General features: G+C 37.1%; 2 protein-coding genes across 2 annotated transcripts; one reads left to right on the top strand and one right to left on the bottom strand.

Annotated features, from left to right (window-relative positions):
- Positions 1-799: 799 nt before the first annotated feature.
- LOC140805230 (heat shock 70 kDa protein 15-like) lies at positions 800-6,716 on the bottom strand. Its single transcript, XM_073161471.1, has 9 exons — positions 5,547-6,716; positions 4,872-5,099; positions 4,663-4,755; positions 2,969-3,184; positions 2,454-2,648; positions 2,235-2,381; positions 2,002-2,151; positions 1,776-1,906; positions 800-1,280 (listed from the first exon to the last, which is right to left on the bottom strand). The coding sequence occupies exons 1-9, from the start codon at positions 6,714-6,716 to the stop codon at positions 1,073-1,075; spliced, it is 2,538 nt and encodes an 845-aa protein (XP_073017572.1). The 3' UTR covers positions 800-1,072.
- Positions 6,717-19,536: 12,820 nt separating this feature from the next.
- On the top strand, positions 19,537-23,798 carry LOC140805558 (uncharacterized). Its single transcript, XM_073161823.1, has 7 exons — positions 19,537-19,741; positions 20,008-20,183; positions 20,268-20,425; positions 20,584-21,871; positions 22,217-22,296; positions 22,443-22,968; positions 23,385-23,798. The coding sequence occupies exons 1-7, from the start codon at positions 19,537-19,539 to the stop codon at positions 23,796-23,798; spliced, it is 2,847 nt and encodes a 948-aa protein (XP_073017924.1).
- Positions 23,799-27,668: the final 3,870 nt, after the last annotated feature.

Genomic DNA, 27,668 nt, shown 5'->3' with positions numbered 1-27,668 from the left:
TAAGCTCATTTCTCTAATCTCATATCCAAGTTATTTGAGTATGTTATTCTATAATATTTGTAAAGTATTTGCTCTTCTGTATTAAGAGAGAAAATGTTCCCTTTAGAAACACCTATTATTATAGTGAAATTTTTTCAACCTTAGTAATTTTTTAATTGTTTTTCATGTAAATCTCGATATTCAATTTTATTTTTTTATTCTAGTAATTATAACTCAAAATGTTGGTCTAATATCAATTTGGCACGGGAGACCAACATTTTCTTGTGATTGGTCTTTCGTTTATTCCTTGTAAAGGATCTGAGCATGAATTTTGATTGGTTAACTATGGTTAAAAATTCAATCTGTTGTAGACCAACCTTTCACAGAGGAGCGACATGAACTATTAAACAATTTATAGTAATCGTTGTCACTTAGTTGAGTAAAACACAAATTTAATCTCACCGTTTTGATCCCATCACCATCAAGGAACTAAATGAAACATGGTATTTTTATAAATATGTTTCTAAAGCATTTACCTAAATTTCCTATTTTTGTAAATAAGAAAATATAGAAAAATAATATAGTATATCTCAAGTAAAGATATGAAATAGAATATTTTATTAGAACATTTAAATAAAAATTATTAGTTGAAATAGATATATTATGTTGAAATAAATATTCGTTCAAATTTTGATAAAGACAAAATCGTTTAATCTGTTCAAGTTTTATTTCCTTGTAACATGTTTTTGACGTCAACAAAGAAAACTAGAAAATTAACAAGGATATTTCCTGCATACATTGACAATTACTTATAAAAGAATTTCTTTCACAAAGGATAACCTTTTGATTCATTCAACTGAAGGAAGATCAATAGTCATTCTGTCATGCCTGAAACACCCTCTCAAAAACAGATGCATAATAAAGAGCCACCTACAACAAATAGTATGGTTTTCGACCCGGAGAAGTATACTTAAAAACATAATTTGAATGTTCTAACATCGAAGATATTCATGGCCTCCATGGCCAATCTGAAGTTTAAATCAAGTTTTCTAGCCTTACAAGTGAACCCACACGTATAAAGCACCTATTGGCATTAAGCTGGTGCAGTCTCGGATTTGTCTGTTTCCATAGGCTGTGCATCGGCTGATGGCAATTCTTTTCCAGATTCCGCAGTGTCACATGTGTTCGTGCTATCTGGCCCTCGAGATTGCGACTCACCTCCTTGGGCTGATGCTGGCGAAGGTACATCAGGCGTGGCTGGTTTTGCTGGCTTTGGCTTCATCATGATAGGCCTGCAAAACCTGTAGAGGTACTTTTAGAATTAGATATAATTCATAGAAACTAAAATAGCAAACTGTAGATAGTTCGAATATTTATTGTCCACAAGGAACATTGCTAAGAAGTGAGAAGAGAAACAAATCAGCTTGCGTGACAGAAGTGAACAACATAAATCGGTGATGCATTGTTAAGCATTGGTTTCACGATTCAAGGATTAGTGAGATATTAATTTCAGAAAACAGTAGAAATCCATACAAAAAGAAAACATCACTACCGGCTATCCATGTAGCCAGGGTAAAATAGTTGTTGGAAGGCCAGAATGATAATGTTGACAACTAATGTGTCTCTAGCAAATAATTAATGTACTGCAATAGAATTGGTGTAGCTATATGAACCTTTCTCAAATCTTTAAAACATGCTTGTCCATCTCAAATAAAAGCAAGTGCATAAGTTTCAAAGAGAAAATGGATGAAATGTATCAAGACTATCAACTTGAAAAGAAACCAATTCTGCAATACCTGTCAAGAGCTTCAGCTTTCTTCCTCACATCAGCAGACAAAAGAACTGGATTTGCATGCTTTGGAAGTGAATCCTGATGCTGTAGTTTTTCTCTTAGCCAAGCTTCAGCTTCCACGCATTCATTTAAAACCTGAACAATTAGATTGATAGAAGTTTCTCGATCGCCATAGAGCATATATCAACCGAGTATATGCGTGCATATGGGCACAAAGGACAAGACTGTACCTTTTGTTTTTCAGCCAAATCAATGTGATCAAACTTGGGATCGTCCACCACAGCTGCTTCCCTGTAACTATTGACGCAATAAGTAAGTAAATCAATCACAGTTCCCCTCTCCAAATGCTCCTTGTAACGCAGCTCTACAGGATCACCTTGCTACAAAACCCAAAAAAGTACATCATGAACTTTGAAAGTGAGAAACAAAAACATGTGCAGAAACTGAACTTCAAGGGACATACCTTCTTGAGCTCCTCAAGTTTAGCAATATAAACACCTTTGGTTTCATCTTCCCCATCCTCGTACAACCAATCTTCTATCTCTTGTAGTCTGGAAATAAACTGCCCTTTCTCTGGATCGGATATGAACTCGTGATATTTGTCATGAAGCTGCGAGCACAAAAGAACGTTAGCAGGATGTCTAAACCTAGATACTTGCAATGCCAACACACTGCTACATACCTTATTTCGCATTTCATAAACATAAGCCTCAACAGCATTCTTTTTGTCTTTGGTTTCTTCCATTACACGATCCTGCAACGCCATCTCAAATTCCTTCTCTACTGCCTTTTGCAATTCCAAGGCCGAGAGTCCTCCATGTACAACTTCTGACACAGTTATGTTGGTTTTCTTAATCTTTTTCTTCGGAATTTCCACCTGATGAACATAAAACACATTCGTCGCAGCTGAGAGAACACATACTCAACTATGATTAGCTAAACAATCACGAACAAAAGCGTAGATTGCGAATCAGACTACAAAATTAACTTCTAAAAGAGTCACGAGCAAAAAAATAAAAAAGATAGCTCAAATTGATATTTGATAGAAGAAACAACATTTGGTTCAAGCACAGGTAAGTTCAAGATCCCAATAAATATTCGAAACAGAATGCACAAAGGCGGAGATGATGTTTCAACGGCTAGTCTCCCAGAAACAGGAAACTGCCAGCACATAAAATTTAACAATTGTAAGCTAACCTTCTTATCTGTTTCCATCTGAGCAGGCTTGTCCCCAGACTCTGGCACACCATTTTCAGGTTCAGGAGCATCAATTTTAGAATCTTGCATATTTACATCAGCGTCAGGGGTGCTAGATGTAGCAGGATCAGTATGAACATCTTCAGTATCCATCTTCTCTGGGTCCTTTGCCGAATCTTTCACAACTGGAACTTCAATTTCATCCTCTTCCAAGAGCTACATAAGAGGTCATAAAAATCAATGAATTAAACAGAACAGTGGTTTTAAAGTTAAAAAATGAAAAAAAAAATACTCACGCCGTTCCGTCCTATACATATAGGCTTACATGTAATTTGACACAGATTAAGAAAAGTATTGGAAAAGTAAATTCTACAAGAAAGTTTCCATCATACTCTTATTTATTGAGTGTTTAACAGGATAAAAAAATTGTCGGAATTAGTTAATATATTTACTGGTTTTGATTTAACCTTCATGAGCTAACTAAAAGTTGTTGGAATTAGTTAATATATTTACAGGCTGTGATTTAATCTTCATGAGCTAACTATTGTATTTATGCAATGTTCATTCAAATCCTAAAAATTAAAATTTACAAAAATTAAACTTCTCATCACACTAATGATAAGTGGCTCCAATGAACAAGTTTTCAAACTTGTGCATAATTGAAGCAATCCAATGCCTAAAAACGAAATTGATAATTTTCCACCACCTAAAACAAATGAATTCATCGGATTTCTTCAAAAATCAATTGTAAGTGCTAGGATCTTTTCTCGCAACTGTTTTTGAATTTTTAGCAGTCATTATAAATAAGAACAATGTTGTTTCAATTTCATACTCAAAAGTTAAACTGAAAATGGTAGATTTATCTTCAATTTTTCAGACCCTATTTCCAAGCATTTGGACATTCATCGAGAAATGGTGGATATTTCTAACATTAAATTAATACATATAAGAATTCATAATTTACATTTTCAAAATTAAATGAATAAATTAGTAATTACAAAAGCAAATTAAGTAGGCGTAGATTCCTAAAAGAATACAGAAAATAATAGTAAATATGATAATCGAACTATATGTTTGGGACGGATGAAAAAAATTAATGTGGTCTTTATATTGGGACGAAGAGAATAATAACCAATATGATCTATGGTTGACAAACTTTCATGTAATCAAGCACGTTGTACATACCAATATAACCATTTTGGTTGACATATTTCATGCAATCAACTATGTTGTATTACCAAAACAATAACATACATAAACCTTTTTATAGCGCCATTCCTTAAAAACATATCGATCATATTTAAGTAGCTGATTTGCTTCTACAGATCCTATATTTTTATAAACGCTGCCATATAAGTTAATATCTGACTAGTTCTAACATAGCATGCCACAAAGGCGCAGAGAATTACGCAGAATTGGAGATAATTATTATTCTGGAATAGCACGCACAGAGATTATCCGAAATTGGCTCTGGCACATGGTTTGAGATGTATGCTATTGGGAAAATTCTATTGCAGGGTAAGGATAATGGTAGACTGTAGGAACGCAGGCATCAGAGGCAATTTATTTTATTTTATTTTTTCCCAATCTCTATTCTATGCTTGACGAACCTCTATTCTGCTATCCAGGATTATCAATAGTCAAAGAGCCATAAAAAATACACTACATTAAAGAGCTTTATCGTGTGAACCTACCATTGCTGACTCGACTGATACAATACCATGAAGATTCAAACGGACTTTAACCTTCACTTTAGCCCGCTCATTTGTGGATTTGAAAGGTCCAATCTGAAAGTAAGCACAATCGAAGTTTAAGTAAAAGAACAGAAATAATAACACTTGTTGGACAATACAAATAGATAAATTAATAATCAACCATATTTTTTTTAGAAAATGAAAACTACCATGTATGTACTAATCTTTGCTGGTGCCTGCAATTCACTGACATCAGTGTATTGTGTATCTACTGTAAAGGTGCCAGATCGGTAGAAAGTCAAAGCCTTCACACTTGGTATAGGATTACCCTTGGGAAATACGATTGTGCTCTGCTGGTTATCTATGGCTCCATTTTGCATATCTGAAGCAGTACTTTTCCATGATAGTGAAATGGGGAAAGGGAAGCTCTCATTCACCTGCAGAATCAGAACCAACCATATCATAATCCGAGAATCATTTGATGAAATTGGAAAGTAAAACCCATGGGAAGATTGTTCATGGATTTCTTCAAAACCTGGCACATAAATGCAAATCACAAATGTTGGTTTTTGACAGCGCCACAAATATACACATACCCGTAGAAGATGCCAACCCGATTATGACAATATATTCAAGATCCCAATGAAAAATCATATATCCCTCAATCGACAATCAAGTTCTTAAACGCACTTTTGCAACTGAAAATTTAAGAAACACAGGTATGCAGAGAAAAGTTGAAAGTCCAATTATTACTTGATTGCGTCTGTAACCCATGAATAATGTTCATGGTTTTCTCAAATGATTATTAAACATATCGCATGCTAGAAGTGAGTTCAGTTATCCAGATGACACAGAAACACAGCTACAAATAATAGGAACATTACCTGAAATTCCCGCACTTTAAATGTAGGACTAAGTATAGCACATTGCAAAGCACAGCCTTTGGCAACACATTCACTAGCGTTCATTGTACGCCTGGGCTCCGTACCATAGAACTCGGACAAGATTTTAATCATAGCTGGAACCCGAGAGCCCGAACCAACAACCTCAACTGAATGGATATTTTCAACAGTGAGCCCAGCTTCTGCCAGAGACTTCTCCAATGGCTTTTTCACACGTTCCAAAATTGGAATGCTAATTTGCTCAAACTCCTCTCTCTTGATGAAACCCCTAACATCCTTCTCATCCATCAGACACTCGATGTTAAGAGGAGCCTCAGGGTTTGCACTAAGAACCTTCTTTAACTTCTCACAGCCAGCACGAAGCCTTAGGCAAGCTCTAGCATTCTTATAGACATCAATCTTGTACTCGTCTTTGAACTTTGAGGCGAAGTGCTGAAAAAGAACTTCATCAAAATCCCTTCCACCAAGAGACCGGTCAAAGGAATGGGCCAATATCTTCAGCTGACCTTTCTTGAAGGAAGCAATACAAACTTGCATACTCGCATGTCCAACGTCAACAAAAGCAACATTCAGTGGTTCGCTTTCAGGTAAGTCGGTCTTATAAATTCCATAAGCTAAAGCAGTAGCAGTAGTCTCATGAATAAGCCGAAGGGGGTGCAAGCCAGCGATAGTGGCAGCATCTATAACAGCTCTTCTCTGTAAGTCAGTAAAATAAACAGGTATACCAATGCAGCAATCTACAACGGCAGCGTTCAAATTCTTCTCTGCAATACTCTTGAGATCGGAAAATACCATGCCCAAAACCTGAGTTGGTGTAAATGTCCTCATCTCACCCAAATACTGTGCATGGATCAAAGGATAACTGTCAGGCCCTTCGGTGACTAAAAAAGGCAACGACTTAAGATCACGTTGCAGCTCAGGATCTGAAAACTGGCGCCCAATCAACCTCTTAATTTGAGATATGGTATTTTTTGGATTCGTCATACTTGATGCAGCTCCTGCTGTCCCAAGAAACCGCTGCTTGTCACCAAAGCATACGATTGCAGGAGTTTCACGCTTGGATTCATCATTAAGAACAACATCAATGCCCCTTTGTCTTGCAACAGCAACAACGCCGCTCTCATTACCAAAGTCAAAACCAACCACACTCATATTTTCCCAGTCGCTAAAAGTCACAGAAACCACCAGTTTACTCCGAACAAGGAAGCTGCGACCTGCGTCGTGAACATTTAAAGTCACAGACCAGTAAAATACACATGACGGCCAGCCACTCATTCCCATTACACCAATGTTCAGATTACATCATGAAGGCTATTAAAGACGCAAAAATTATTGACCTCCCATCCAAATTAAAAGAAAACATAGTTTCATACAATTTGAAATCTCCGAATGGATTCCTGAAGTACAGCAAATTAAGGAAGAAAAGACAGAAAGTAAAAGCCGCTGGAATTATAAATTAATTGACATATAACCCACAAGATCGCAAAGCTCCGTCGTTTTATATTTGACATCAAATCCAACAAAAATAAATAAATAACCTCCAAAACTAATAAACCGAGGAAGAAGAAACAACATTTAAATAAATCAACCAACTTCAAACTTAAATCCAGGAAGAAAAAAAAACAAAAAAAGAAAATTAAGAGCAGAAAAAGGAAAAGCAACAATAGATTTGATCTAAAAAATTAACTCATCTTATCAGGGTTTGCGATTCAAAATGTAGAGTACCTGAGAATAGATCGAATGCGCCGCGCGGTAAGAAATTTCCGAAGCTTTAGCTTCCAAAAAGTGCGAGAGAGAATAGTAATAATGAGAATAAAAATTCGCGGAGGAATTTATTGTATTTTATCTCTAGAAATTTCTAATTTAATCGCGATGAGAAGAAAAGAAGAATAAAATGTGCTGTGGCTTCTAGAAAGATCTACGGATCCAAATTTCTACGTCTGACCGGGTCAAATTTCGTGGGTAAATTTCTTAAATCGGATCGAATTCTGAGTTTTAAAACTTAAGGTTTATGGGCCTAGTCCACGACCACCCATCGAATTTCGTGGGCCAATTTCCTAAAGCGTATTGAATTCTGAGTTTTTGGACTTAAGGTTTATGGGCCTAGTCCACGAGCAGCTATCGAATTTCGTTGGCCAATTTCCTGAATCGTATCGAATTAAAGTGTTAAAAATTTAAAAGCTAAGTTTTTATTTTTGTTTAAGAAAATATTTATTTGAAATAATTTAAAAATTTTAGTATTTTTAAGGTCAAATTTAAATGAAATAATAGGAGCAGGATATGAAATTTATATGAGATTTTTTTGGAAACAGATATTTTTAAATTTTTAAATTTGAAGCCTAATAAATTATTAATCTTAATGGGCTTAGTTTATTAATTAAAAACTAGGGTTAATTCCCATTAATTAAATACTTAAAAGCTTTTTTGCTTTTTTTTTTAAAATAAGCCCTAAAACTTAAACACACACCCCTAAACACTCACACACACACATCGAAACACACACACACACACACAAATCACCTGAAGTGGAGTAGTGGCCGAATCAAAGAAAGTAAAAACAACAGACAAAACTTGTAGTCTAGGCAAGGGAATTTCGAATTTTTCCCAACTACCTTCTTCGATTTTCTTCCTCTCCCTTTCTTCCAACAACGATCAGCCGACTCCCTTGCATCCCAAGGTAGGTTTTCGGTATGGTTTTGACGAGAAAAAAGGTTAGAAAAGATAGAAATCTTCCTTCGTTGGTCACCGACATTCCACCGCTTCGGTATTCGTATTTCGAGTGTTTTAAATGCAAAAGCGTGTTTCTAAACCTTCTTTTTTCACCATTCTAATCATACTATGTATATTTTATGTTTTGAAACATGAAAATTATATTGGTCAAATTATTTGACGATGGATGAATAGTTTTTGAAGTTTTGATGTTTTTACGCTCTATTGAGATTTGTTATGAATTCTAAAGGACATGATGCTATTAGGGGACATTAAAGGATTGTAAAAGGAGTCGTTTAAGCAGAGAACGATGGCTGGACAATAGCTATAAGGATTCGCGCTTTGGAGAAGCTAAAACCTTGGGTTTCCTTGCATGGTATGGGTTGTAGTGAACGGTTTTTGTGATGGCTGGACATGGGCTCGTTCAGGCGGGGTCATGACCTCGTGAGGGCTGCTTCTTAGGTCTAGGGAGAGTCGTAGAATGGTTGGACTCATCGACGCACAAGGATGAAGTAACCGTAGCCGTGAAGGGAATTTAGGGCTCGTTTTGGTGCAGCTAGGTTATAGGGTGCGTTGGCTGGTGCGGCTGGTCCATGAAGGTAGGCTAGTGGCCCAGGAGGCTAGGCTAGGGTCTGGTCAAGGCCTGGGTCGAAGATGGCTTGAGGGTGGCTCGGTAGGAATTGGTGTGTGGCCTTGGAATAGGGGAATGGTTCGGTTTTGGCTATGGAAAGTGTTTGGGCTCGAAACTTAGTCCACAGGGGTTGGTTCTTATTTCATTAGGGTAGTTTAGGGATGAAAAGTTTATGTTTAAAATTTGAGAAAAAAATATTAAGTTTTGAAATTAGTCGGATTTAAAACGCTTCACGGTTTAGTTATTAAGATAATAAATTGAAAGGCTCGGGTTTACGTATAAAAAAATATTAAATGACAAATTTAAGCTTATATTATGATTTGGGATAGGTTCGAGTTTATAAAAGTAAGAGAATGTCAAAATCATGAATTTTGGAGTCGAGGGGTAAAATGATTATTTTACGTCTCGGGTAGTACGAAAGGTCTGGCAGTGTCCCGATGAATCATAATACATGCTAAATAATATTTTAAAATGGTTATGATGAAAATATGATATTTTTATGTTATATGCAAAAGTTGTTCGATTTTTCTTGTTAAAATGCTATTTTACGAATTTGGAAAGGACGCGATATTTTATGAATAAAAAAGAAAGGAAAATGTTTTGGAGGATTTGAATTGACCGTGACAAACATGATATGATATGATTGAGAATATCATGAGATAGAAGGCCCAGAGGGAGTCCGACGATAGTATTTCCACTTACGGCGATGCCTAGTTAATGGAACTTTTCAAGTTCGCAATCTTGATTTTGATGATATCAAAACTTTTTAATTTATGTTATTAATAATCTACCTAAGTGTATAGAAGCTAGGATCATTCACGAGCTGTTTACATCGCAAGCTGAAGAATCAACTGATCGCACAAACTGAATCAGTCTAACTGATTACGTCAATTGAGCAGTCCGGCTGATTGTCCAGTTGATAGGTGGTTCAGCAGGAGAACCTCAGAAGCCTGGCCAGCCAAAAGAATGTTCAACTGACAGCTATCAGTTCAACTGAACGAGAGTGAAATCAGTTCAACTGACGAGTCAATTGATTTCACCAGCCCTACTGAAGATCAGTTCAGCTGACCAGTTTGGAGCATCAGTCAGAATCTCTCGGTTGTAGATGAAGACAAACTATTTCAGTGGATTCCAGCTGTGAGTGAATCTACAAAGTTATTGTCCAGTCAAAGGACAATAATTGACGTTGCATCAAAGCATTAAAGACAAAACGTTTCAGAAGGGCAGTCGGAAAGTCGAGACACAAAGTCCAAGAAACGAATTCAAGATGCAACAGATATAATAAATGAGTCTCACTATACGTTCAGTTTTGTCTCACTATATGTTCAGTTTTCCCACCTATATAAAGAGAAGATCTGATAGATATGAATTAATTGTGCCGATGAAAATAAAAAACCAGCAGCATTCTTTAAGAAAACAGTAGACGATAAGAAAATCAGAAGCTACTGCTCTAGTAAAACAAAAGCAGTAGAAAGGATAGAAAAACAAAATCAGAAGAAGATGTTACCTAACGGGACTATCTTAAATGTTACCGTTAAGTTTACCAAGTACTAGTATTAATTGCAGCATTAAATGCTGTACGGAGTCATTTAATTCACTTTACCGATTTTAGTATAAATCAGGACTGATTGTTTTACAGCTTTTCTGCAGGAACCTTTTTAGGTAATAAAGCTGATTCAATCAGAAGTCTGAAGACATCCTCTGATCATAGACGTTGAACTCAATCACTTATATATACATGAAACAAACCCATATAGAAGACACGACAGTGCGCAAGAATATCTTTCAAGGATCAACACTATCTCACTCAACAGAACAACCTTGAAATTCCTTGATAACTTTGAATTCAACACAAAGAAAAGTAGCACACGCTTCATAGCAAATATCTGATCTTTTGAAGATCATCTTGTGCTACTGTTTCTTACACTCTTCACAATCATTTACAATACTTATATTTTATCAGAAGAGTTTGTAATCTGAAAAGAGTCTTTTCAGAACTTTGTGTCTCACGTTTTCACTGTGTTGAGTAACTAAGAGTTTCAGTAGGCAAAAGTGTAAGTCCTTCTGAAGTGGGTGTGTACAAGAGTTGTACTGTAATATCCAAAGTCTTTTAGTGATACCTTCTGGAAACAGGAGAAGGGGAGACGTAGAAGATTTCGTCTTCGAACTTCCATAAACAACTATTGTCTACTGTTCTTACTGTCTTTCACCTACTTCATCAGATTATATCCGCACCTATAATTGTAATCTGGTGAAAGTATAAGCAACAAGATAAACTACTATCTGTAACAGGATTTTAGTACCTCCTTAGAAAGAAAAAGGAGTAGAGTTTATTCATCCCCCCTCTAAACTCAACTTCGATCCTCAACAATTGGTATCAGAGCAGGTTATTCTTGTTCGTGAAAAACTACAACAGATGGCACACTTTAGCAAGAATCCTATGTTCTCTAAGGAAGATTTTGATGATTGGAAGATTAGAATGCAAGCTCTTCTTGCAGCACAAGATGATGACATGTGGTATGTCATCACAGATGATCCATTAAAGATATTAAAGCCTAACACAGTTGTTGCTGTCACTGAGGGTGCACCACCGATGGTTGAAAAATCAAGAAGTGAATGGACCAGCGAAGATAAGAAGAAGTCCAACCTTGATACTGTTGCTAATGATATATTATATAAAACTCTCGACAAGAACACCTTTATCAAGATTAAAACGTGTTCTATTGCAAAAGATATTTGGGAAAATCTCATCCAGATATGTGAGGGAAATGAGCAAACAAAAGAAAACAAACTGTCTGTAGCAATGCAGAAATTTGAGAATCTAAAAATGAGAGCTGGTGAAACTCTAAATGAGTTCGATGAAAGATTTAGTAGCTTGATAAATGAGTTAACAGCTCTGGGTAAAGAGCATAGCAACAGAGAAATAGCCCTCAAGATGATGAGAGCCTTACCCAGAGAATGGGATGTAAAAACAATGTCTATGAGTTTGTCCAAAGACCTAAACAAGTTGGAACTGCACGACTTGTTTGCAGATCTAAAAGCTTACGAGTTCGAATTGGAGGTAAGAAGTGGAGAAGAGCCTTCAAGTCTACCTACCAAGGCTCTTGCTGCTACTACTACTGCTACTGCCTCTTCTGCTGCTGCTACAGTTGCTCCTCAAGCATTACCTACTTTCATCATCGATAGCACATTGGAGAAGACTGCTGAACAGATCAGCAGTGATGCTATGTCCTTGTTTGTAAAGAAATTATCCAGGTTCATGAAAAAGAACCATCGAGCTTATCAGGGTCCCAATCGCAATTTCAAGAAAGATTCACCATCTGTTGATATGGGATGCTTTAACTGTGGAAAAATCGGTCACTTCATTGCTGATTGTCCTAAACCAAAAAAAGATGACCAGAAGAAAAAGGATCACAAGACGAATGACAAAAAGTCCAGAAGAGACCGAAAAGCAATGATTGCTGAAGAAAGCAAATCCAAATGGGCGGACTCCAGCTCTGAGTCATCTGATTCAGAAAGTCATTCTAGTGACAGTGATGCAGAAGAATTCAAATGTCTCATGGCAGATACTGATTCAACCTCGAAATCTGGAGAGTTATTTGATTTTGATTCTAATGAATTCACACGAACTGATCTGATTAATGCATTACATGAGATGGTTAATGAGTACTCAGGACTTTCTCAATCATTCGAGGAAGTGAAGATTGAAAATCAAAACCCAAAAGGATCAAATTAGTAAGTTTGATTGCCTACAAGAAATTAGTTGTACCGATCTGAAGGTTGAGATTAATAGGTTGAAAAATGAGAATGATATGATAAACACAGATTACCAGACACTAAAATCTGAAATTCAGAGGTTATCTGTTCTGGTAAATGCTTGGAATAAGTCCTCAGTTTCACTGGAAAAGATGCAGGAATTGCAGAAGCAATCTGGAGACAAAAGTGGTCTTGGATTCAGCAATAGTGAAAACATCTCTGAAACTAGTACTAAGCCAGAACTGGATACGAACAAAGAGAAGTACATTTGCTTTGTAAGATCCAGCTTGGTATATGAACCAGAAGTATCTACTGTTCAAATTGAAAGAAATGTAGATCAGATGAACAAAAGAAAGCATTATGGTCTTGGTTATGTTGAACCCAAGGAAAGATTCCACCAGAGCTCTGGATCCAGTAAGGGATTCAACTCAGGAGGACAAATCTCTATGAAGGTTAAAAACTACCAACACTATAATTCTAGACCTGTTCAAAAGAGATACAGACTAGACAACAAAAATAGAAGAGAAAAACAACATTTTAATATGCATACTGTTAGAAGTAACAGACCTTCTGTTGCACGCACATCTTTGGATATCCGAAGTACAAAGTCACCAAAAATTGTACAAATGTGGGTCTCCAAAGGACTGATAAGGCTTGGACCCAAATAGATTTGGGTACCAGATACTAAAATTTGTGTTTGCAGGAACAGGAGAAGAAAACAGAAATCAGTAACTCTACATGGTATCTGGACAGTGGATGTTCCAGACACATGACTGAACAGAAAAACCTACTTTTCGAGATGATGAGCTGCACTGGACCAAAGATAACCTTTGGAGACAACTCAAAAGGTAAAACCGCGGGAAAGGGTAAGATTATCCATGGCAATATAACCATTAATGATGTGCTACTAGTTGAGAACCTTTGTTACAATCTGATTAGCATTAGTCAACTATGTGATAATGGTTATTCTGTAGCTTTTCAGAAGCACTCGTGTTTAGTTAAAGATTCTGCTGAATCTACTGTATTAACTGGAAAGAGAGAATGCAACACTTACAGAGTCTCTTGGAACTCAAATCATGTCAATACTCCTACATGCTTAGTTGCCTCTCTTAGTAATAAACACTGGCTGTGGCACAAGAAATTGAGTCATCTGAATTTCAAGTCAATCAATCATCTCAAAAAGCAGAATATAGTTGATGGCTTACCTGACATTAATTTTGTTAAGAATCATGTTTGTTCTGCCTGTCAGCTTGGGAAACAGATAAGATCTAGTTTCAACAACAAAGATAGCAAATCAACTTCAAGATGTTTGGAATTGCTGCATATGGACTTATTTGGTCCAATCCCTATCATGAGCCTAGGGGGAATGAAATATACTCTCGTTTTTATTGATGATTTTTATAGATTTACTTGGATAATATTTCTTGCAGGAAAAGATCAAACCAGTAGCCTCGTGATCAAGCTTCTGAAAAAGATTCAAAATGAAAAATCTTCTTCTATCATTAAAATCAGAAGTGATCGGGGTACTGAGTTCACTAACAAAAATCTTGAGTTATATTTGGATGAACAGGGGATTCATCATGAATATTCAGCTGCCAGAACACCTCAACAAAACGGAGTAGCTGAGAGGAGAAATAGAACTCTAAAAGAAGCAGCTAGAACAATGCTAGCAGATGCAGACATCTCTCAGCACTTCTGGGCAGAAGCAATTAACACTGCTTGTTACACGCAAAACAGAACAATGGTCAACAAAAGGCACAATCAAACTCCTTATGAAATATGGAAAGGGAATAAGCCCAACGTATCTTATTTTCATGTGTTTGGTTGCAAATATTTTGTACTAAATAATGACAAAAATCACTTAACTGCATTTGACTCAAGATCAGATGCTGGACTATTCCTTGGTTACTCTGCCATAAGCAAAGCTTTTAGAATCTTCAACAATAGAACTCTTAATATTGAAGAGTCGATTCATGTTGTCTTCGATGAAGACAGTAGTGCTCTTGAAATATCTAACACGTCAGATTTAAGTAAGAGATTAGACAGGATCCACTTGGAACTGGACACTGAAGATGATGTAGAAGCAAACATCAAAGATGTTCAAAATCCAGAACTAGACATTCCGATAATGGAACCACAAGTACAGACATTAGATATGCGAATACCAGCAGAAGACACTCAAGAACCTAATACTGGTTCCGTCGAGAACAATCCTAACATATCAAATCAGGAAGATATCCTTTTAAATCCTTTTATTTGAAGAAAATCTCATCCTCCATCATTGGTTATTGGAAATCCAGCAGTGCCTCTGAGAACCAGAAGGCAAATTATTAATGAATACATGCATGCTGCTTTTATTTCTCAGGACGAACCAAAGAAAATTAAATAAGCTCTTCTGGATCCTAGTTGGATTGAAGCTATGCAAGAAGAGCTGAATCAATTCAAACGAAACGAAGTTTGGTTTCTAGTACTTAGACCATCTCACCAAGCTGTCATTGGAACTTGGTGGGTATTCAGAAACAAACTAAATGAAGAAGGCACAGTAATCAGAAATAAAGCAAGACTGGTAGCTCAGGGTTTTAGACAAGAAGAATGAATAGACTATGATGAGACCTACGCACCAGTAGCAAGGCTCGAAGCTATCAGAATATTTTTGGCCTTTGCTGCGTTTAAGAACTTCAAAGTTTATCAAATGGATGTGAAGAGTGCCTTTCAAATGGTCTATTACAAGAAGAGGTCTAAGTCGAACAACCTCCAGGTTTTATCGATCATTTCTCACCTCACCATGTATTCAACTTACACAAAGCATTATATGGTCTAAAACAGGCACCTAGAGCGTGGTATGACACTTTATCGCAATTTCTTATCGATCATGACTTTACAATTGGGACAGTAGACAAAACTATGTTTACTTTAGTCAAGAATAAACATATACTTTTAGTACAGATCTATGTTGATGATATTATTTTCGGGTCAACCAACCCCAAATTATGTGCAAATTTTGGAAAGTTGATGTAGGATCAATTCGAAATGAGCATGATGGGAGAATTAACATTCTTCTTAGGATTACAGATCAAACAACTTGATACTGGAATTGTTATAAATCAAGCCAAGTACACCAAGGAGCTTCTGAAAAAGTTTGGTATGGAAGCATGCTCTGCTGCTTCTACTCCAATGAGCTCATCTATTAAACTTGATAAAGATGAAAGTAGAATTCCAGTAGAGGTAACTCAGTATCGTGGTCTCATTGGTTCATTGTTATATCTAACTGCCAGTAGACCAGATATCATGTTTGCTGTTTGTATTAGTGCGAGATTTCAATCTAACCCCAAACAATCTCATTATATTGTTGTTAAACGTATTTTGAAGTACTTAAAAGGAACTCAAAATGTCGGTTTATGGTATCCCAATGATTCATCGTTAAATCTTATTGGATATTCAGATGCTGATTATGCAGGTTGCAAACTAGACAGAAAAAGTACAAGTGGATTCTGTCAATTTCTTGGTGATAGGTTGATATCCTGGTTTAGTAAAAAGCAGACTTACATAGCCACATCTACTGCAGAAGCAGAATATCTGGCTGCTAGAAGCTGCTGTTCTCAAATACTATGGATACAACAACATTAAAAGAGTATGGAATTCAAGCCTCCGACTCACCTATTTTCTGTGACAATACCAGTGCCATTGCAATCACACAAAATCAAGTACTTCATTTCAGAATGAAGCACATAGACATCAGACATCATTTCATCAGAGATCATGTGCAGAAGAAGAACATTCGTTTGGAATATGTTTCTACTGATCAACAAACAGCAGATATCTTTACAAAACCTCTGCCTGAAAATAAGTTCTATTTTCAAAACTCACTTGAATTGATAGACTTAAATTAATTAACTGTTATCTTCATTAATGTGTTGTGACTTCTTCTGTTTCTTCAGAGTTGTTTTGCAGAAAATAAAAGACAAGCGAGAGAGACAATCAGTAAACATACAATAATATTTTCATTAATAATATAGGCGGGGGCGTACAACTTTCACTTCATTTTTAATGCACTCTCTCCAGAATGCCAACCAAGTGGTCAGCTCTCCGGTGGAGGTACGCAAAAATTCCTCTGAAAAATCAATCTTTTTCAGAGTCCTCTGCTCCTTTAAGAGCATGAGGAGGTAGACGCCATCTTCAGAGAAGACGTCTTCGCTGTTAGCATTATGGAGACGTCGATAATACTTCTCCATTGCTACCAGCTGTTTGGTAGTACCATAAAACCCATCTTCAAAGGAGGACTGAAGCTCCTGGACTTTAGACCAGGTGGCAAGTACTTTTTCCAGCACCTTGTCTTCAATCGCTTGTTTCCTTGCAGCAGTCACCCTCTTCATGAACTCATCAGCCAAATCAAGACTATTCTCTCTTGCCATTTTGTTTAAAGGTGAATGTATGACTAACCTCTATGCCTGTATTTATAGATAAGAAACCAGGTTCCAAAGATCGAGGTAATCATATCTTTGGCGTGAAATACGAAGCGTTCTGAATCAAGTCATCGACGGTTCACTGATAAGTGCAATTTATTGTACTTTTATTACTTGTTTTTAACTTTGAATTTTGTGATTCTTGAGCAGGTTTTATGTGATTTGTTGTTGTTTTTGTTGTTGTAGTTTGGAAGATTAGAATGAGAGTTTGGAGTAATAAAGTGTTGAATTGGAAAGTGCAAAAGATAAAGTGGCCGAAGCATTACCGCACCCGCGGTAGCATATGGACCGCACCCGCGGTCACTGAAGTTAGAAATTAAAAGATTTCCCCGACGCCTTACCGCACCCGCGGTCCTTGCCTTACCGCACCCACGGTCCTCGTAGTTCGAAATTGAATGGCACCCCGAAACAGCACCGCACCCGCGGTGCCATCTTTACCGCACCCGCGATCTTTGACAGACAAAATCCGTAAATTCTGAAATTTTGGTGTGTTGAGCATGGGAGTTGATGACTTTTGTGTTTTGCGTGCAAAGACTTGTCTAGGACTATAAAAGGCTTCTATTATTCACTATCTAGGGTATTGTGGAGCAAAGGAAAGGAGAGGAGGCTACAAAGAAGGGATTGAAGCTCAAGTTCATCATCCTTAGGAAAGATTGCACACTTCTGGACAGAAATATCTTGCACTCCAAATATCTTGTTCTAAGTTCTTCTTTCTTTATTTTTATTTGATATGTCTTGTTTAAGATTCGTGTGTTGTTATGTTGTTTTTATTATTGTGAAGTAATTCTTATTTCTAGAGGAAAGATGGAACAAAACTAGAAACCATGTGTTGGGATTTATGAATTATGCTATATAAGTTTTCCTTATTGTTCATTTGTATTTTTCCAATCTTAATTATTTTATTTTACTGGCCATATCTTGAATGATTCTTATGTTTATAATTTATCACTTGGAAAAGGGAATTTATAAACAAGAAAAGGAAAAATACATCGATGGTATTTATATAGTTCGGGAGGATCTATATTGCTATTGAAGCCATTAAAAGAAGTTATTGCTTATTGTGTTATTTAATTATAGATTGTTGACGGGGACGTTACAATCCTTTATTAGATAATTAATATCTATTTAACACTCGGGAGAGGGAGTAGATAATTTAGAATTCTTGGCTAATGAATAAGAAGTACATTTATAATATAGTTACACAAAATAACACATGGTGGATAGTTGCGTGAAATCGGACCTCTAGATCTTTTATTCTATTGTTGTTTACTACTATTTGGTACTATAGTTAAATTTATTTTCAATCTAGTTATTGGTGCAAACAAATCTGTCAATTGATTATTCTAAATAAAGTCGAGACTATTTCAATTACAAGTATTAATATAAGTTTAGAAATACATTCCTCGTGGGAACGACACTTGTACTCAAAATTACATTTTACTATAACTTGACGTCGTGCACTTGCGAGCAATCAAGAAAACACGCAACAAGTTTTTGGCGCCGTTGCCGGGGTGTGTTTATTTTAAATTTATATTATTATTGTTACCAATTAGTCTAGATTTTAATTTAGAGTTATTTTTGTTGTTTTACATTAAACATTGATTTGTTTCTTATCTTTGTTTAACAGTTCATGCGAAGATCGTAAAATCTTGACTTGCTTATCTTTGATCCTGAGATTGAAAGAACCGTAAGAAGATTAAGAAAGGCAAGAAGAGAAGAGATTCAAGCAATGGCTGACAACAGAGATAATGAAAATCCACCCCCTGCAATACCCATCAGAGATCATTTTAGGCCGGTACTGAATGCTCATTATTCGGGCATAGCACGAGGAACTATTAATGCAAACAACTTTGAGCTCAAGCCTGCATTGATAAACATGGTTCAACAGAATCAGTTTGGGGGAGCCGCTACTGCAGATCCTCATCTACATCTCAGAACATTCCTTGAAATTACTGACACATTAAAAATAAATGGTGTTTCTGATGATATAATTCGATTGCGTTTGTTTCCTTTTTCTCTTAGGGATCAAGCAAGAGGATGGCTCCAATCGCTTCCTTTGGGGAGTATCACTACATGGCAGGAGTTAGCAACCAAGTTCCTTGCTAAATATTTTCCACCTGCGAAGTCTGCTCAGTTGAAGATTGAGATAAGTACTTTTAGGCAGACTGACTTTGAACAATTATATGAGGCATGGGAACGATATAAGGAGTTGTTGAGGAGGTGTCCAAACCATGGTTTTGAAGATTGGGTACAGATTGAATTGTTTTATAATGGTTTGAATGGACAAACAAGAGGCACTGTGGATGCAGCAGCTGGTGGAACGATATTTGCCAAATCACCTGATCAAGCATATGATTTGCTTGAACAGATGACCATTAATAGTTATCAGTGGCCATCTGAGAGGTCAGGAGTAATGAAGACAGCTGGTATTTATGCCGTGGATCCTATCACATCACTAACATCCCAAGTTTCTGCATTGACCACACAATTAGCAGCCATGAATAAAGTGAGCATACCTGACACTGAAGGTCCTTCCGTTGTTACTGAAGAAACTCATTCTCTTGAAGAAGCCCAATATATCAACAACAGAAACTTTGGTGGATTTGGAGGATATCGAGGTAACCCTCCTTCTAATACTTATCATCCAGGTTTGAGAAATCATGAGAATTTTTCATATGCTTATAATAAGAATGTGTTGAATCCTCCACCGGGGTTCAATACATCAAAGGGGGAAGGAAAACCTTCGTTTGAGGATTTGGTAGGTACATTTGTGGCTGAATCTGGAAAGAGGATGGCTAGAACTGAGTCTCGGTTTGATAGCATGGAGACTCACATAGGAAACATGGGTGCTACGATGAAATCTTTGGAGACGCAAATTGGACAGTTGGCATGGCTAATGCTTTGAGAGATCAGAACAGGGGTCAATTTCCGAGTAATACGGAAGTTAATCCAAAAGAGCAGTGCAAGGCAATCACTTTGAGGAACGGAAAAGAATTGGAGGTTCAAAGTCCCAAGAAGATGGTGGAAAGTGAGAAGTCAGTGGAAGATGTTGAGTTTGAGGTTATAACAGAGAATAAGGTTTAGGACTCTAAGACAAAAGTTGTACAACCTCCTGCATTTAAGCCTGCCATTCCATATCCTCAGAGGTTCAAAAAGAAGAGTTTAGATGATCAATTTGCAAAATTCCTTGAGATTTTTAAGAAGATACACATCAATATACCATTTGCTGATGCATTGGAGCAAATGCCCAACTATGCCAAGTTCATTAAAGATGTGATGTCTAAAAAGAGGAAGCTGCAAGAGTTTGAGACAATGAAGCTTACTGAGGAGTGCAGTGCCATCCTACAAAAGAAATTACCACAAAAATCGAAAGATCCAAGGAGTTTTACTATTCCTTGCTTTATTGGTGGTTTTCATTGTAGTAAAGCTTTATGTGATTTAGGAGCAAGTATTAATTCAGGAAATTGGAGCTTGGAGAAGTTAAACCAACCACTATTACCCTACAGCTTGCAGACATAATTCTTACGTATCCAAGAGGGATCCTCGAGGATGTATTGGTAAAAGTGTATAGGTTTATTTTTCCTGCAGACTTTGTGATTCTAGATATGGAAGAGGATAATGATGCTCCATTAATCTTTGGGAGACCGTTCCTGGAAACTGGAAGGGCATTGATAGATGTGCATAAGGGTGAACTCACCTTGAGAATTGGTGGAGAAGAAGTCATTTTCAATATCTATCATGCCACGAAGGGATCAAATGAGGTAAGCACTTGTAAAAGCATTGATGTTATAGACTCATGTGTATCCTTTGACTGTGCAGGAACTAGGGACCCTTTGGAGAGTTGCTTGGTTGGAGCTACTAAAGCTGTTAGTGAAGAAGACTGGGAAGTAAAAGAGCAACTGGTGGCTTTTGAAGTATTGCATAAAGAAAAGAAAACGGATGTGTTGATTGAGGAGTTGAACGTCGAAGAGAAAATAGAGGTAATATCACCCTCTCCTGATTTGAAGGAACTGCCAAGCCACCTATGTTATGCATTCTTAGGAGAGAAGTCGACATATCCGGTAATCATATCTTGCTCCCTTACTATTGATGAAAAAGATAAATTATTGAGAATACTGAGGGAATATAAAACTGCCTTGGGATGGTCGATTTCTGATATTAGGGGAATTAGCCCCACTATATGCATGCATAAAATTTTAATGGAGGAGTCGTATACTCCTTATGTGGATCATCAGAGGAGATTAAATCCGGCAATGAAAGAAGTTGTGAAAAAAGAGGTGCTTAAATTGTTGAATGCTGGTGTGATATATGCTATTTCTGATAGTAATTGGGTGTCTCCTGTACAAGTTGTACCGAAAAAGGGTGGAATAACTGTGGTTAAAAATGAACAAGATGAATTAATATCTACTCGTACTGTAACTGGTTGGCGAGTTTGTATGGATTATAGAAAATTGAACAATGCCACCCGAAAAGATCATTTTCCATTGCCTTTTATTGATCAAATGCTAGATAGACTTGCTGGTTATTGTCATTATTGCTTCTTAGACGGTTATTCAGGTTATAACCAGATAGCTATAGCACCAGAGGATCAGGAGAAGACTACTTTTACGTGTCCCTATGGCACGTTCGCTTTTAGGAGAATGCCTTTTGGGCTATGCAATGCACCGGCCACTTTTCAGAGGTGTATGATGGCTATATTTTCAGACATGGTGGAAGAAATCATGGAAGTCTTCATGGATGACTTCTCGGTATTTGGCTTTTCATTTGATCACTGTTTACATAACTTATCCCTTGTGTTACAGAGATGCCAAGAAAAGAACCTAGTTCTTAATTGAGAAAAATGTCACTTTATGGTCCAAGAGGGCATTGTCCTTGGACATAAAGTATCATCTAATGGATTAGAGGTGGATAAAGCCAAGGTGGTTGCAATTGAAAAACTTCGTCCACCAAAGAACATCAAAGGAATAAGGAGCTTTCTAGGACATGCGGGGTTTTATCGGAGATTCATTAAAGATTTTTCTAAGATCACTAAACCCTTATGTAATTTGCTTGAAAAAAATTCCACATTCATATTTGATGATGATTGTTTGTAGGCTTTTGAGAAAATCAAGAGGGCATTGGTGACAACACCGATCATGATAGTGCCGGACTGGAAAGAGCCCTTTGAGCTGATGTGTGACGCAAGTGATTATGCCGTTGGTGCGGTATTGGGCCAAAGAAGAGAAAGAATATTTAGGGCAATCTATTATGCAAGCCGTACTATGGATGCTGCACAGCAAAATTACACCACGACTTAGTATTTGCCTTCGTCAAATTCAGGCCATATCTGATCGGCACAAAGGAAATTGTTTTTACTGACCATGCAGCCATTCGCTACCTATTTGCCAAGAAGGATGCGAAACCACGCTTGATAAGGTGGATACTGCTATCACAAGAATTTGACTTCGAGGTCAAAGATAAGAAGGGAAGTGAGAATCAAGTGGCTGACCACTTGTCAAGACTTGAGCTAGAGGATAGGAAAGAAGAAGGAGCAATACAGGAAACATTTCCGGATGAACAACTCTTTGAGGTAAGTTCAGTACTCCCTTGGTTTGCTGACACTGCGAATTTTTTGTCTTGTGGTATTCTTCCTCCAGATCTGAACCACCATCAGAAAAAGAAGTTCTTCCATGATATCAAAATTTTCTTCTGGGATGATCCTTATGTGTATAAGAGATGTGCTGACCAAGTGATTAGGAGATGTGTTGACGGTGTCAAAGCACACCAAATTCTTGAGCTATGTCATTCTCCGCATACGGTGGACATTTTGGAGCGACACGAACTGCAGCTAAGGTATTGCAATCAGGTTTTTTCTGGCCTACTTTGTTTAAGGATAGCTATACCTTAGTGAAATCATGTAGTAGGTGCCAAAGGTTAGGAAACATCTCTAGGCGTCACGAATTGCCACTGAAAAATATTTTGGAAGTGGAACTTTTTGATGTCTGGGGTATAGATTTCATGGGACCCTTTTCCCCTTCTTTTGGTCAATCTTATATATTATTAGCTGTAGATTATGTTTCGAAATGGGTGGAAGCAATCGCCACCAGTACTAATGATGCTCGTGTTGTAGTTAAGTTTGTGCACAAGAACATCTTCACTAGATTTGGAACACCGAGGGCCATCATAAGTGACGAAGGTACGCATTTTTGCAATAAAATTTTCAACTCACTTTTGGCTAAATACAGTGTGAAGCACAAAGTGGCACTAGCATATCATCCTCAGTCGAATGGACAAGCTGAAGTATCCAATCGTGAAATTAAGCAAATATTGGAAAAGACTGTCAACACCTACCAGAAAGATTGGGCTATAAAGTTGGATGATGCGTTATGGGCTTATCGGACTGCATTCAAGATGACTATTGGGATGTCTCCCTATAGGCTAGTGTTTGGGAAAGCATGTCATCTGCCGTTGGAGTTGGAGCATAGAGCATTTTGGGCTGTGAAGATATTAAATTTTGATTTGAAAGCTTCTGGCGACGTAAGAAAACTGCAGTTGAGCGAAATGGAGGAGTTCTGCAATGATGCATATGAAAATGCCAAGATTTACAAAGAGCAGACCAAGAAGTTGCACGATAAACTCATTGTACGAAGGGAGCTCAAACCAGGACAACAAATACTATTGTTAACTCCCGTCTGAAGTTATTTCCTGGTAAGTTGAAATCGCGTTGGTCAGGTCCATTTTTGGTGGAGACAGTGTACCCTCATGGGGCGATTGAGCTAAAGTGCAGTGATGGAAGGACCTTCAAGGTGAACGGACAGCGAGTTAAGCAATACTATGGGACTGAAGTAAGGCACCTTGACAACAATCCTTTGGGCGGATCGACTTGATGTAGATTGATGGTAGTCGGGCTGAAGACGTTAAACCAAGCGCTTATTGGGAGGCAACCCAAATTTTTGTTTCTCTATTGCATTTCATTTTCGGTTTTGCTTTTATACTTGTATTATTATTTTTTGTTGTGTACTTTTACTATAATGTGTGCTTATATCTTCCCAAATCTAATGAATCCCAATTTTTTTCTTTTCAGGACTAAAAATTGGAGAAGGAAAAAAATTTCCCCGAAGGAACACCGCCCCCGCGGTATATTCTTAGGCGCACCCGCGCTTGTGGTGTATGCAAAAATCAAAAAAGCTCCCGAAGCTACACCGCACCCGCGGTATATTCATGAGCGCACCAGCGCTACATTTACCGAAAGCGCACCGCACCCGCGGTCTACATTGGAGCGCACCCGCGGTCAGTGCAAATAAAAATTATAAGAAGTGCCGAAAGCACACCGCACCCGCGGTCCCTTGCTTACTGCACCCGCGGGCGACAATTTTTAAATCAGAATGGGGCAAACATTAGACATAAACGTAGAGCCACTCTCAAATTTTCCTCCTTCCCTTCGAAATCCTTTCTCAAGAACACACTTTTCACACTCAATTTTTGTTATTCCTTCAACAAATTTACCACTCCAACCTAAATAGCTTCACTCATTCCATCAAATATCACTTTTCTTTCCACAAAAATCAACATCAAACCTAGGGTTTTAAAGGGACTCGAAAATTTCTTCAAGAATTGGATGGAGCTTTGATTTTGTTCTTCAAGAAACATTTAAACACACTCAAGGTGAGCAAATCCATTGCATATTTGTTGAAAATTCGAAATCATTGGTGTTATTTGCTATGTAAGGAAATTACATTTAGTGAAGTACATTCTTGATATTTTAGATATTGTTGATTGATTGTTGTGTATATTTTTGAGTTGTGGATATTGTGAGTATTAAGTTTGGGGGAGTGCAAGAATCATTAAATTTTGTGAAATGAATTGAGGAGAAGTTGGTGATTGAAAGGTGTTCGATAAAATGCCTCCAAGAAAAAAACAATCTAAGGGTGCATCATCATCTGTAAATTACGATGCAAACAGGTTTTGGAACGAAATAGCGGAGGAGAACTATGACAAAATTTTAAAAAAAAAAGCATTGTAAAAGAAAGGGGATTTGATTTGAGTTTTCGTCAATCAGAAATTGGATTAATGCTTACTGCTCGGCATTGGGAGGAGTTTGGCAGGCAGCCACAAGATGCTGTCATTTCATTGGTGAGAGAATTTTATGCTAACCTCAAAGTTAGGCATGACCAATTGAAAGTGTTGGTGCGAGGAAAAATGGTAGCCTTTGATGCACATACGATCAATACGTTATATGGTATCCCTCCAGTAATGCACGATGAATATGAAGAATACCGGACTGAGCATGTTGATTATAATCATATTCTTCAAACAATTTGCATAGAGAGAGCAGAGTGGAGAATGAGGGATGATGTGCATGTCAGCCTAGCAAAGTCTGATCTGAAAACTGTTGCAAAAGATTGGTATTCATTTATTTCTGCTAGGATTAAGCCTACCGAACACACCACCACTGTCATCAAGGAGAGGGCTATCCTTAATTTTTGCATTATGACAGGGAAGACAATTGATTTAGGTCAATTGCTTCAGAGTTCGATGCTTGATTATGCAAGAGGTAATTCTCCTAGCGGACTCCTCCACCCTTCTCTTATCACTGCATTATGCCAAAATGCGGGAGTGACTTGGGCAATGAATGAAGAATTGTTAAAGCCGAAAAATGTCATTGTGGTAATTCAACCACATAGGACAGTCAGAGGTGATCACGCTGCGGCACGTCGAGCTGAAATGGAATTCAACAGAAGAGCTGCAGAAAGACGTGCCCAGGCTCAAGCTCAAGAACCACAACCGCAACCAAGAAATAGGCGGGATAGATTAACTCAGTTGGAAGAGGAGATGCGCCAACAACGCCAAGATATGGATGAGTTTCGGTTTAGGACCGATACATTTATGGGATATATGATGGATTTTACGTCTGTCTTGGCTCAGCAATTTCCTTCAGCTTCTTCCTCTGGTAATCCATTTCCACCTCCTCCACAGTGGCCACCCATATACCACCCGCCGGAGTTCCAACCACCCCAAGATGACGCAGATGATGAGGATGGCGATGACCACTGACGGTCGTTGCCCGAGGTATGCGTATTCTCCTAATTTTCATGCTTATTTACATTGAGGACAATGCACATGTTTTAGTTTGGGGGAGATGTGATTTATTTTATTTTATCTTGTGTGTTTATTTTCTTTTGTGTGTTTATTTATTTATTTAGGTTATTTTGTGTGTTTATTTATTTTTGAGTTGTTTGATTGTGTGTTTGTAGTGTTTTAGTCATGAAATATTTTATTTTGAAATGGCCAATGATGAGAAAAGAAAAATTTTGCATTAAAAAGAAAAGTCATGCATTACATTCATGTTAATCGATCAATTTGAAAAATTTAGAGAACAATCATGAGATTTGGTAAGTTTGAGACTTATAATTTCTATACAACTCTGTGATTTTCATTTGACATTGAATTAAATTTGTTCAAACACATATATGATTGAGGCAATTTTTGATTTTATTTGGGCTTATTTATATTGTTCATAAATATTCATTTGAAGCTCTCTTGAGCCTATATGAGAAAGAATTGTGTTCTTGAAATTTCTTAGAAGCCAAGCACTTTTCTTTTGAATATATATGTATTTGATTGATGCATTGAGACACCATTTTCACGATGATTAGATTCTACTTTGTGTTGGTGAATTGAGATCTTGTCTAGAACTATCCAAACATCACTCGAGGCGAAATACAGACAAATTATGATTTAGGAATGATTTAGGTGATTTTTGGATCGATTGAGCCTTTCAAGCTACCAAATAAAAAGAATTTATCATTTGTCACCTCTTTGAGCTTATATGAATTCGAATGGCACACGTTAATATGTGTAAAAGACCCTCATTCGATGTTCTTTCAAATATCCCACATTTACTACCCCGTTGAATATCTTAAAAATTAATTTCCTACCTTCTCAAAGGAGTAAGAATTCACAGGATCAAAGAAATGAAAATTCTCCTACAAAAGAAAAGAAAAATGAATTATGTTACATTGATGAAGTTGGAGAAAAAGGGGAGAAAAACAGATGAAATGAATAAAAAATTGGAGATAAAAGAAAAAGTGGAGTTTGCAAAAGAAATAAAATTCAACTTACTCCCTTATTTGAACTCCTAATCTTTATTTGTAGCCATGAACCAAGGCCTAACATTATAACCATTGAAAATCCTATTAACCTAGTCATAGTTGTCCAATATACTAGTGGAGAGTGATTGGGAGGATCTAGCTTATGGACAATCGATAAATACTTTCATTGAGTAAGAATCTTGATCAATTTTACACACACCTCATTGCATCAAATATTTATTGGGTATCCCTTTCTTGAATGAATATTGCTTTGAACACAATTTTTACCGGAAAAGACCTCTTGATTTGTGTTTGTAAAAATTTAAATCGATTGAGAATGTTTTGAAACATGAGTTGAAGAGATTAGAAGTTAAGAAAATTAACCGATTGTATGATTTTTTCCGGATGAACAAGTGTTTGGATTGATTTGAATTGTGAATGCATGAAGAGTTGTTAATTTATCTTGAGGCCAAGT

This window comes from Primulina eburnea, chromosome 11 (assembly GCF_022965805.1).
Source record: "Primulina eburnea isolate SZY01 chromosome 11, ASM2296580v1, whole genome shotgun sequence".
NCBI lineage: Eukaryota > Viridiplantae > Streptophyta > Magnoliopsida > Lamiales > Gesneriaceae > Primulina > Primulina eburnea.
Note: the sequence above shows the minus strand (reverse complement) of the source record. Positions and strands in the feature narration are given on the sequence as shown.